The sequence below is a fragment of the Amblyomma americanum genome, chromosome 4 (assembly GCF_052857255.1).
Source record: "Amblyomma americanum isolate KBUSLIRL-KWMA chromosome 4, ASM5285725v1, whole genome shotgun sequence".
Classification (NCBI taxonomy): domain Eukaryota; kingdom Metazoa; phylum Arthropoda; class Arachnida; order Ixodida; family Ixodidae; genus Amblyomma; species Amblyomma americanum.
Genome location: NC_135500.1, coordinates 171,358,067 through 171,370,180, shown reverse-complemented (window position 1 = coordinate 171,370,180; position 12,114 = coordinate 171,358,067). Strand labels below are relative to the sequence as shown.

The window sequence follows — 12,114 nt, the reverse complement described above, 5'->3', positions numbered from 1 at the left end:
TGGCATTCGAGCCGGTTTTCAACTCAGGTCTGCATTCCCCGGACCTTGACCTGCAGTTCTAACTTGCACCCTGCCTCTACCATGACGTGAAACAACTTTGCTGTGTTGCCTGTGGCTTGGCGTTGCGTTCACTAACAATAATTCCTTTCTTATCTGTATATGGCTGACAGCATTACATCCTTAGTGTGAGCATAGGATAGAGCACGTTTTCCGTGCATTCCCTGCATTTAGTTCCGCAAGACAATCGCTATGCCTGAAGATTATCGGCCGGCGGTCGCACCGATTGTCGACTCCGAAGAGCTGTCAGGCACTGCTCCGTTTCATTAAGTCGTCGTGCCTGCGTGACAGACTGATTGCGCTGCGCGCAAAGTCCTCACTTTTTATCTATCCTTCGCGCTTTTTTCTCTTCTCCCTTTATGACCCACCTCACTTTCTCCCAGCACAGGGTAGCAAAGCGGAACATCCTCCTGGTTAAACTCCCCGCCTTTCCTCCTCTTCACTCTCCCTCTCTCTTTTAGCAAGAACTACGTTTGTATAGCGACGCAGCCAGGTTGGACGAGTTTAAGATAATAAAAGTTAATAGTTAAGCAAGACGGCATTACCTCTCTTGCGGCTGTAAAGATTGAAAAAGCACCTGTAGAACTGCCGATGTTTTCATCAATAGTAAATATATTAGATTGTGTTTGAGAACAACCATTTCTTTAGGCAAAACCACGCGCTTCAAGTATGCAACCTCAATCGGCACTTGATGTCATTGGCGCCGGCGTCAGTACCGATGAGTGTCCTAATATCTGGCCCAAAACTAGGCCGCCTTTGCCGACCACCACGCTACATACTATGTGGCTACGCAGTCAAGCAATATGAGTTCAACTATACGGGCGGATGGACGGACCTAGTCAGTAGAGGGCAATTGGAGCCAATTGGGTATTTTTCACTTGACTCCAGCAGGATGTTCTGAACGCCAACTCGATTTTTTTTCTTTTTTTACTGGAGTGTTCTTTCGAGGTGCACTGCACTTTTCACACGCGAGTCCTTTCTGTGCATACGTCAAACACCTATAACCATTTTTAAAACCTACTGGCCCCTCTAACGTATTAACTGTTTAATTCAAGCATTCATTTTATTTTCCATTATTTATGCTTTCTATTTTCCTTTCTTTAATTTGCTTGTTCATTTTTTCGTTCCATCATTAAAAAGCACTTGCAGTTATAGAATGAAGGCACAGGCAAACCTGCACGACACACAGCCATGGCCGACAAGTGGCGACAACGAAGCATGCAGCGCTGCCAGGCGAGCACACTAGCGAGCAGGAGCTGTGGACGGGGATCAAGGATGCATTTCAAAGGGAACAAATTCTACCACACGCGCAAATCACGCCGTTGTAATCGACTCACAATACGACGCAGGTGCATGCAGCAGGGCGTATACTTTCAGCGGCTCACCATCGCTGTGGCTGAGTGGTTATGGCGCTCGGCTGCTGACCCGAAAAACGCGGGTTCGATTCCGGCCGCGGCGGGCGAATTTCGATGGAGGTGAAATTCTATAGGCCCGTGTACTGTGCGATGTCAGTGCACGTTAAACAGCCCCAGGTTGTCGAAATTTCCGGAGCCCTTCACTACGGCGTTCCTCATAGCCTGAGTCGCTTTGGGACGTTAAACCCCCGTAAACCAAACCAAACCAAACTTTTAGCAGCTCCGCAAGCATAGTCTTTGGAAACAGCAGATGGGCCAGGAGCCGTCACGGCAAGAATGAGAGCGTTCTAAAGATTATCTTGCATGCCGGAACAATGCAGCTTAACACCCCATCACACGCTCTACGGCTTTCTTGAGCCACAGAGTGTTGGCGATTTTTTTTTCCTGCTGCACCTTTTCGTTGCAGAATCAAGTTATTTCATTTTTTGCCGCCGTAATGTAGAATCCACAACGTAAAATTTTCTGTAACTACCATTCCTCGGGGTTTCGGGACAGCACCCAGCCAGTGTCGCTAAGCCTAGCGGCCTATAGCCCTTCAATGGCAGCCACTCACTCATTCTCTTTTTTTCTCAGTCACGGATGATGGCAACGCGCTATTTTCTAACGTTCAAAGCGATGTTCCACGTGGGGGCAGCCAAGGAACTAGACGCAATTGTTAAGAATTCTTGGTACTACAGAAAAATACAGCAGAAGAACAGAAAAATCTCTCCTTACGACAAAACATTTTATCCTATTTCTGATACAGTTCTTTACGATATCGCCAGCTAGCTATGACAGGTATGCCCACACTAGTCATCCACAGAGACCACAACAGAAGCCGTATGTTACTATTTTTATTTTGCTTGTATGCCACTGGACTGGCCAGCCCCAGAATTCTCAGCGTCGCCGACGACTGAAAATATTTCCTCGACATCAGCCCTGTCGTCACAGCTGGACGCTACCAATGGGGGAAGGCAAAAAAATAAATCGGGAAAAAATGGCTGTGGATTAGCTTAAACCTGGAGTGACGCGATAGCTACAGCTGGCCGAGTGGAACTCTCTCAGTCGACTTGCAAAGTCAGTCTTTCTCCGCTGCTTTTCGCTGGGCATTCCTTTTTCATCTTCGTCCCTGGACGTGGATTCACTCTCTCCCCCTCTCCACTCCTCCCTCATTCGCCGGCGCGCCGCGCCGCTGGCAGCTGCCACGGTGGCCACGGCGCCGCCACGCTGAAGGCTCGAAATGCTATCGTAATGTAGGCGCGCAGCGCGCACACCAGCTGCGGGTTATGACGTCACCCCGCGCATGCGCACAACTTGCGGAGTGGAGGTGCCACGGATCAGCGCGCAGCCACGCTGACCTCGCGAAGTGGCTGGCTTAGTGTAGCTATCGCTACAAAAATACTGTTGCGAAATACTGCCTCAGTTTTTTTATCACGTGTGTTCAGCTCCGACAGTCATTCACCGATGTGCCCCGTGCTTTGTTCGCAGCGCCCCTGGCGGCCTCTGTGCGCCCCCGGCGCACGGTGGCCACCGAAGGCGGCTCGGTGACAATCAACTGCTCCACCTCAGGCCACCCGGTGTCCTCGGTGGTGTGGCTGAAGAACGGCCAGCCCGTGATCTCCTCCCGCGTCAAGATGCTCACCCGGGAGACGCTGCACATCCCCAACGTCCTGCGAGACGACAAGGGCATGTACCAATGTTTCGCGCTCAACGACTACGACTGGGCGCAGGACACCGCTGAGGTCACCCTGGGAGGTGAGTGGCGTAATCGTTTTCCGTCCGCTATTCGGTGTTAGACATAAAGTGTGTAGGTAGAGACAATTAGATGCAAGATCTTGCGGAGTCTCGCATATTTTCGCAGAATCTCGCCCCAGCGCAGTCGGTAAGCGATCATAAAGTAGCGGCTTTAGAGACACGCAGTGCCCGATGTTCCCGCAAATTCTTATCTAAACACTGTCCGTCATGGACCATGAGGTTCACCGTTTATACAGCCCAAACTCAAAGCCATCGACGTCTCCATTTCATGGCCGACAAACTACTAACGCAGCCACGAGCCCGTCAGTCCCAGCGAGCGTTCTCGGGCGCTAGAAAATCTTTGGCTGGAAAGGAGTGAGAAGATTCTCGGACATCGGTCTAGGAGGACGATTACAATAAAGATGAGTGCGCAACGCACCTTGTTGAGTATAATTATCCATTCTTGCGCTTCGTACCACTATTCATAAAAACAACCAGCCAGGTGATGGTCATATCTAGTGGCCAAGTGTATCACATGTATAAGCCATCGTTAGGTTGAGCTATCACAAAAAAAATGTTTTTGATTACCTCCAAAGATTATAACATTTAAGAGTTTAGCAGACTTGGTAATTGTAACCTGTATTGGGATTATTCAAGTGACGTCACAGGCGCCGTTCTGTTGTCCAGCGTGGTTGTTTAAGCAGTACAAGCCAGAGCAGGAGGCGATAATCTCATTAAGCATGCGCGCGGCCTTTCGCGATGATTCACAGACAACAAAATGGCGGCGGTAGTGAAGTCGATGAATACTTCCTGTTGGTGTCTTTGTTGTTGTCCCCCGAGTGTAAAAGGCTAGTTTCTTTTCGTAATAAATCAGTTGCGAGAACATCGCGTGTCCCTGCACTTTCCCTCCATCTCCCTTCCTGAAATATGATGCTTACGTTTCAGGATGGATCGAATTCACCAAACACAGCTTTTTCTTATGAAATCTGGTGATGTGAACAATGGAGTCTGATCTAAAAACGGCCCCAAGCCGACTTCTGGCGGAAAGAGGAGACTAGCAGTTCGGAGAGCCGGTACTCTGCCTGTTCCCTGCTTGCAAACGGATCGGATGTTTCCCTGCTTGTTAAAGGCTTTGCTGGAACGCATGCTAAAATTTTAAAAATTCACTGTGTACAATGCACAAAAAAAACCTAATGGACGCTGATGCGCTTCGTATTATTTTGCCTATTCAACCTTACTTTTGCTCCTGGCTAGAAATTACGCAAACTAGTTTTTTTTTTCTTCCTCAAACGACAAAATTGCGTAGTGCTCTCCACGTGCAACGTTGATCAATAGAGTATGGAAGAGCATTTGGCTTTGCGTTCTGATGGTTTATTCAACAAAACTGCGTCATGTTGCGGGTAGAGAAGGACAGCGTAATGGAAAGGCAGGGAGGTTAGCGAGTTAGTGCCCTGTCTGCTACTCAGCACGTGGGGAGAGGTGTGAAGGAGGCGAAAGAAAGAGTAAGAGAAATTAGATATCAGACGACAATATAGAATGTCTCCGTGGAAGCCAATACTCCATGAAAGCACAGAATGCACACAGAGAGTTCATACTCTGGTGCCGATTACAGTGCTTTTTAATTAGTTGAAAAGCGCTTTGAAGGCTTCGTTCCCAGAAGGTTGAGAACAAGGCTCCATGATTTTAATACGAAGGCATTAGACTTCATGCGATTTCACGTCCCGCGTCTGTCACAAAAGTCGCTGATTGGTCGAGAGAGGTCACGTGACATTGTGACGTCCTAACAACCTTCCCACCGTGGCATGTGACAATTAAATTAATTTAATTCAATTAGAGTGTCACCTGCCGACCATGGCACTTCACATCACGAGACTTTGTCTCCTGCGTTAGTCACAGAAGTAACTGATTGGTCGAGAAGGCGATGACATCACAAGGTCACGAGGCCATGGCGCATGATTATATGTGTGCAAATAAATATACGATGGCAGTGACAACAGTGCGCATGTGATGACAGAATTGAACCAGACACATAAACATGTAGCAGTAATGTTGCTTCTAATTACTCGCTCCAGTGGCTCAGTGGTTAGGGCGCTCGGCTACTTATCCGGAGTACCTGGATTCGAACCCGACCGCGGCAACCGCGTTTCGATCAAGGCGAAACGCAAAAGGCGCCAGTGTGCGGTGCAATGTCAGTGCACGTTTAATGTCCCCAGTTGATCGAAATTATTCCGGAGACCTCCACTGTATACGACACCTCTTTCTTCCTTTATTCTCTCAGTCCCTCCTTTATACCTTCCCCTACGGCACGGTTCAGGTGTCCGGCGATATGTGAGACAGATATTGCGCCATTTCCTTTCCCCAACAGCCAGTTTTTTTCAATGCTGTCGCATTCCACTCTAAAGATTACTTAAGCGACCTCGTCACTTTGGCTCCCATTAGGGGACGGGAATCTAATCGCCGGAGCGCTGCACCCAAGAATACTGTTTCAAGGTCAAACAGAGGGTAGGAGCCAAATAAGTTCGGAATTTTATCTCCACGCCCGCAAATTCACATCCGCAGTATTTTTACAGCTACATACGATCCAGGAGCGATATATCACAGAGGAGGAGACCGGTTGGTAGCTTCCGCTGCTGCAGAAACGGCTCGAGGGCATGCAAGCGCGACCCGAGCCTCACACGATAGTATTCAGCAAAGTCCTGTTGCCAATTTGCTGATGACGTAGTCGGTAGAGAAACGGCGCCACCGGAAGCCCGCCATTGCATTCGGATAGATTTTATGGCGTTCCAGGTACCACTCGAGACACGTCAGTATCCTTCTTTCCATGATGTTTCCCACTTAACAGACCTGAGCGATTAACCTGTGTGCTGTAAGCTCGAGCGGAGATTTCGGAATGCTGTAAATCATAATGCAAAGTTCGTTCTCAGTAGAAAATAATGCCAGATTCATTTCCCTCGCGTTCATTCTGGAACTTCCTCGGAGTAAATTATGTGCGTTGAGAGGGCCGCATATTGCACTGATAACACCGGTCGCCTCTACAATGGTCTTCAGCGTACCACAATCAGAGTGAGCTGAAAGAGAAATAAATATACACTGAAATCACTGTGAACTCCAGTTTTCTTTTTTTCGTTTCGACAATAATACATACGTACTCATCTTTATCAAGTGGTTGAACTGCGTGGCAAACGTACGTCAGGTCGGTGCGGATCTTGACCAGGTCTTTGCTGCGTTCCCCACATGTAGGAACGACGAAGGATTCGTAGATATATATATATATATATATATATATATATATATATTTGGTGCAATTTTACTGCAGTATTGCACTATAATGACCGATGACGACCATAATGGCCATAGTGACGAATGTACATGTGCACTTGAGCGGCTTTGGTATAAACGGCCGCACAGCAAATCAAAAGTGGCCTACCTTCACTTGCAATGGGAAACAGTCGCCTTGGAACACAGGTATACGTCGGCATCAAAGATGACGCTAGAAGGTTGCTCTTCTGCGAGTGGGATGAGTGTACAGACTGCAAAGCCCCAGAGCTCAGTGATGGTCGTCAGTGACTCCAGCGCGGTGGACTTGTTGTTTCTGTGGGCATTTACTATGGCGTCCTTAATTTCGTTAGGATACGAGAGCCTCAAGCTGCACATAAGCGGCTTGCATCAAAGCTGCCTTGTGTTGCCGGCGAGTTGCACAGGGAAGACGATGATTGCGTGCGTCGGTCACCGGTCTTCACCGTGGGCACACTTGAGGGCAATCCGGCTCTAATTAATCTTCTCTTGGCCTCCCCGCTGAGGACAGACCAAAAGCCACCGTCAATGATGTCCTTGCTCAAGCAAAAGACGGTGCCATGGCTGTCGAGGTCACTCGGAAGTCTGCTGCGCTTCCTCGAAGAGCCTGGTGCGATGTCAAGCTGTCGGACGGAGGACCAGGGGGAGCCATTTCCATCACCATAAAACTGGATACAGCGTCCCTCAATACGCACGAAAAAAATACAGAAATTAATTGGGGGCGGTTATCAAGAGGCACATGCCGTGGCGTTTTAAGTTTTTCGCAGAAGTGAGGAGAGTTAAGGTTACTCTCTACCGTAGTTGATAAAGCTAATCGAACATACTTCACTACAGTAAAATGTGTTAACTCCTGCTAGTCTAGCGGAAGGAAAAAAATATCACGATCGATGTCGCTAGCTTCCAACAAAACTAGCGGGTGTCATGAAACTGAGTGAGGACTGAGTGTCATGAAACTATGTCTTACCAAGCCGCAACGGGCTTTAATTCGTGAATTACGCTATTCTGGAAAGCCAACGTCGCTTTCAAAGATGTCGTTTGGATTCATGGCTGATTTTTCTTCTTTTTTTTTAATCAGGAACGTATGCTTTTCAATTAAAACTCGATTGCCGACGCGGTTTGCTACACATTTCCACGTCAGGCCGCACGCACCGAGATCTCAAGGCGCTTTTTCCATTTCTAATGTTCTCACACAAAAATGTTCTCAAAGTCTACCACTAGCAATTTGTCGAGAGCACGAACTTGCTCCGTCTCTTATTTAGAACACGGCTTCTCTAAACGAGTTTTTTCGTAGACGATTTCTTACTTTTATCACTATTATCAAGTATCACTTGTTATTAGTTCTTCACTGCGTGCGTGCATTACTTTTCGCTCCCACAAAGGCATAGTATGCTCTCAGTTTGTACCACTCCACTTTATCTTAAAAACAGTTTTCCCACTCCAAGCCTTGCTTTTATTCAGTGGTCGCAGTGATCTTTCTTCATCCCAGTACCAAGTCACGTGGCTCTCTTTTTCTGTAGAACGTTTCTCCCCGATGATGCACGGCTCAAGCTCAGCAAGGAAGGCTGCAGGCTCAGCTTAGCTCTGTACCACTCTGTGCACTTTCCACTTTACCGTATACCTACGTGTACGCTTTCATCTCTACTTCCGCTGGTTGAGGTGCACTCCCTCCGGGCTCCGGAAGGTACGTCGCTGGCTGTTAGACTCGGCTTCATCACTGCCTAGACGTCATATAAAATTCACGTCACTGCAGCTAATGGTCGGCGACTGGTCTCTGCTTCAAGAGGGCCCCTGAAAAGCGCCGGCGTGAGCAAACACTAGGGCTCTATGTGCCAGCCTCTATAAATATGGAATCAGATAAAGAATATCCGGCTTTGAGCGAGGGCGGCCATTTCGCTACGTCTTGATACTCTGTGTGCTTGCTTTGAAGGCCAACATGCGCGTTCCTTTTCTGTCCGACAGTTGTTTGGAACCTCTAAGGAGTCACATTTCGTCTTCGGGATGAAAAGAAGAAGAAAAAAATCATGTAGCCAGTGCCAAGAACTGCTTCCGTGTCGAAAGATATGGTGGTTGAGGTGTAGACGCCAAACTAAACATAGATAAACCAAAGAAAAACCAGTGTTCCTGGCTTCCAGTAGCTACGCGCGAGGCCGCCAACTTTTTCCGGATCTCCAGTGGCACGTAACCCGGACGTGCCACGAGATCAAAAGACAAAGGAAGGGTGAGAAGCTACGACTGGGAAAAGGGCGACAATGAAAAGATGAGTGCCGGATGCGAGGGAAGCAAAGGGACAGCGGAAGAAAGAAGCACGACGAGCCGGCAGGAAATAAGAGGGCCGGGAAAGACATCGAGCAGCGCTGAGAGCGGTATCGGAATCGATAGATTGTTTCCCTCTCCCATATCTCGGCCTGGTCGTCTTCCTTCCGCGCCTCCTTCCGGAGATCAAAGACACCGGGCGTCTGCTTTGATTTATTCCCCTCGAGTGGGCTGGAGCAGCGAATCAAAACGCTGCAAGAAAAGTTGAGGCAGCACAAGCGCCGAGAAAGATTTCTACAGGGAACGACAGCGGCTGAAAACTCCCCCCACCGTGCTTTGTGCTTTGTTCTTTCTCTTCTTTGTTTTTATCCTTCACTCTCTCTGAGGCCAGGTGGAAAGGACCAACTCTAGATTCTCCACGAATGAGAAGGAGGGGCAGACAGTCGTCATGTTCCTGTTGGCTTCCTGTTGGTGCTGGCAGTGCTGAAATAGCAGTTCTTTCACAGGCCTCTCTGCTGTGCTGGCTTTTCTCTAACCGTTCCCGCCACCGCTGCTTCAGCTGCAGAAGGAAAAGAAAAGATAATTCGGAGGTAGAACTTTGCGCCTCCTGTCATTACAAGCGAGCCCGGCGTCCACCTCTGCTTAGCTTCCCTTCACCTGTCGGCCCAACGATGCGAGAGCTCGAACGAGAGAGATAAGGCAGAGACGAAAGGACTGCGAGAAATGAAGGTAGGGAGACTGAAAACGGAGCCAGAGGGGGAGTATGATGGACGGAGGGGGAGGTGGAAAAGGGTATGGCTGCTCAAAGGCTGCCGTTTCTCGTTGCGTCGCAGCGGCGAGGGTTTTGCCGCTGCCGCGCCAATCACCGAGATTTTCACGGCTGAAACGAAATTAGGGCTCGAGGCAGACGATCGTCGTCGCCGCCGCCGCCGCTGCCAGCTATTGTGCGATACGGGAAGAACTTTTTCGTTGCTTTCCCTTCTTTGGCTGCTCCCTTTTAGCCCCTCACTCTGTGGCGAGTTCTCCCTGCGTTCCCGAAACCCGTGGTTGGTTCTCCCTACCTCCCTCACCACGCCTGCAGTTTGGGAATGCGTGTGCGCGGGGAGAGGAAGGGGGATCCAACTTTTCTTTGCTTCATGAACTTTAATGCTATCCCCCTAGAGAATGCGGATGAAAGGTTGAGAGAACAGTGGACAAAAATCGATCGGGTAAAATCTTTGTTCCCGACAAATACTTCGTCGATGGCGATATCATTCCATCTTTCCTTGTGCTGCAGATCGCTTTTCAACAAGCCAGCAAAATGGAGTTTGCCGCTTCTACTTATTTAGCTTATCTCTGCTACTATGGCTCACTTTTGCGATTCTTAGAAAGAGAAAAAAGCATAAAAATAAAAGACAGTGAAGAGTGAGCTGCACTTCAGTGAAATCCGTATCGATGCTTTACTACTTTGAGACGCCGTCGCTCCTATACACAACATCAGTTCTTGGAAAACTTTTGCCGCGCTCAAGTGACGTTACAACCCGTCGAGAAAACAAATGGTTAAACTTTGGTCGCAGTCTGAGATTGAATTTCAGCAATATTGACATTGAGATTTTTGTTCGCATACCAAGGCGCTCTTCTGAAAAGCAGGCAACCGATTTCCATAGCCGCAACTTTGTTTCTAAGCTGCAAATGCGTTTCTTAAGTTCTACACCTCAGATTTTGGCACCTTCTTTTCTGATTCATGTGCCATTTCTAGACAATGGTTTTAAGTGTTTTTATGGCTAAGGAAGGAAAGCAAAGGAGTGCATATTGCGGGGCAACATATCCGATGTTACAAGCAGATACGGCTAGCAGTGTGGCATGGGTCACTTGTATTTAACAGTGCGCCATACATTTCTGTACTGTATACTGTTTCACAGCAACATTTCAGTCCCATAGCATAACAGCTCTCAAAAGCTTCTTTTTTTTCTGTAATCAAACTTAAGTTACACAGTGGGAAATGTTGATAACGCGTTAATTTAACATATCAATAACAAATTAATGAATAACACATTAATACGTTAATAGCACGTTAGTTTTTGAGTGCAAAGGAAAGATAAATAGCTATTGCAACTGAGAAAAAATTTGCAGGGACACTTAATTACATTATGAGTTGGCAGCGCGAAAGCATTAGCTGCTTTTGATGCCTTTACTAGAACTGTCGTCACTTCCGGTCTGGTGACTTGACTTCTCTCCGACCAATGACAGAATTTTGTGCCCGACGACACATTTTCCTCCCGATAAGGCTTAATAAATATGGCATTAATAAAAGCGAGCAACAATAGCGCCGTTCGTCTTGTTTCCGCTACGAGGCCGTGACTGAGAGAGAAATGTTCCTCACTGTTATCTTACGCGCGCAGGCGTATATTACATTATACTAACATCATAATTAATCACTCGGGGTGAATTATTGACATTTTGAATGGCTGAAGAAGCTACTGATTTTTGCGCGTTTTCTTCCTCCCGCTCTGTATGGAATCACTTGTTTTCCCAAAATCCTACAGTGGGTGCTGCTTTCTTTTTTATCAATGCGGGCTTCTCGGTTCCCTGTTTATCGGCTGTTAGTACGGGGTGCCAGAAGTCAACGCAAAGGAACTGGAGAACGCCATGAGGAAACTAAGGGCTCAGTAACCTTCTCACTTTGAAGGGACATCTGAATCGCTGCGTGAGAGAAGACAAGGAAAGGGTGAACTCGGGGAGAGAGAGAGAGTCAGCCGCTGTCGAAGACCGCCTCAATTGGCATTGTTGTAAGCAGAGCCGTCACAACACAACGGTTGTTTTCCTCCGATCTTAATTTATTCTTATAAACCACCCCACTCAGCGGCATGCCCCAGGCGCTCCAGACGGCAAGGCTTGGAGGCTCCAAGAAGACGAGAAGTGTGTGCGTTCTTGTCATTCCAGAAGAACCATGCTGTCGCGTACGTTATCTTCCCAACGGTCGTTCCTGCGCTGACACAGTAAGTTTCTGTGATTTGTGCGCCGTAAGCTTCAAATCGGTTGGTCAGGAGCACGGTCAGGAACAAGCTCTTCCACCGTGGTCAGGAGCAACAGCAAATGCTTAGGCCTATGTGAACACAACCGACACTGTGCTCAGTCTGCTTCTCGTGAGATAAAGGTCCGCAGTAAGGTGATCATGAAAGGGGACGGCACGCTGCACGGATAAAGGCTCTTTGCGAATTATTGGGAGCGATAGCAGCAAGATTCAGCAATATTTTCGCAATATTGGATAATAAGTGGTAAAGCAGCTCAAGCTGATACCCGACGAGTGGCATGCTAGTTGATTAAAGGGTAAGCATGACTTTGCCGAAACGAGAAAAGCTGCGGGAAGAATAGTGCCCTGTCGCTTGGCAAGCCAATAAAG

The 12,114-nt window shown here is 48.0% G+C and overlaps 1 protein-coding gene across 1 annotated transcript in view; it reads left to right on the top strand.

The window, feature by feature from the left end:
- LOC144128652 (cell adhesion molecule Dscam1-like) overlaps positions 1-12,114 on the top strand; it is a 312,363-nt gene that overhangs the window by 212,668 nt on the left and 87,581 nt on the right. Inside the window, exon 6 of the mRNA XM_077662219.1 lies at positions 2,940-3,206. Coding sequence (XP_077518345.1) covers positions 2,940-3,206 — 267 coding nt within the window. The remainder of the gene's footprint in view (positions 1-2,939; positions 3,207-12,114) is intronic.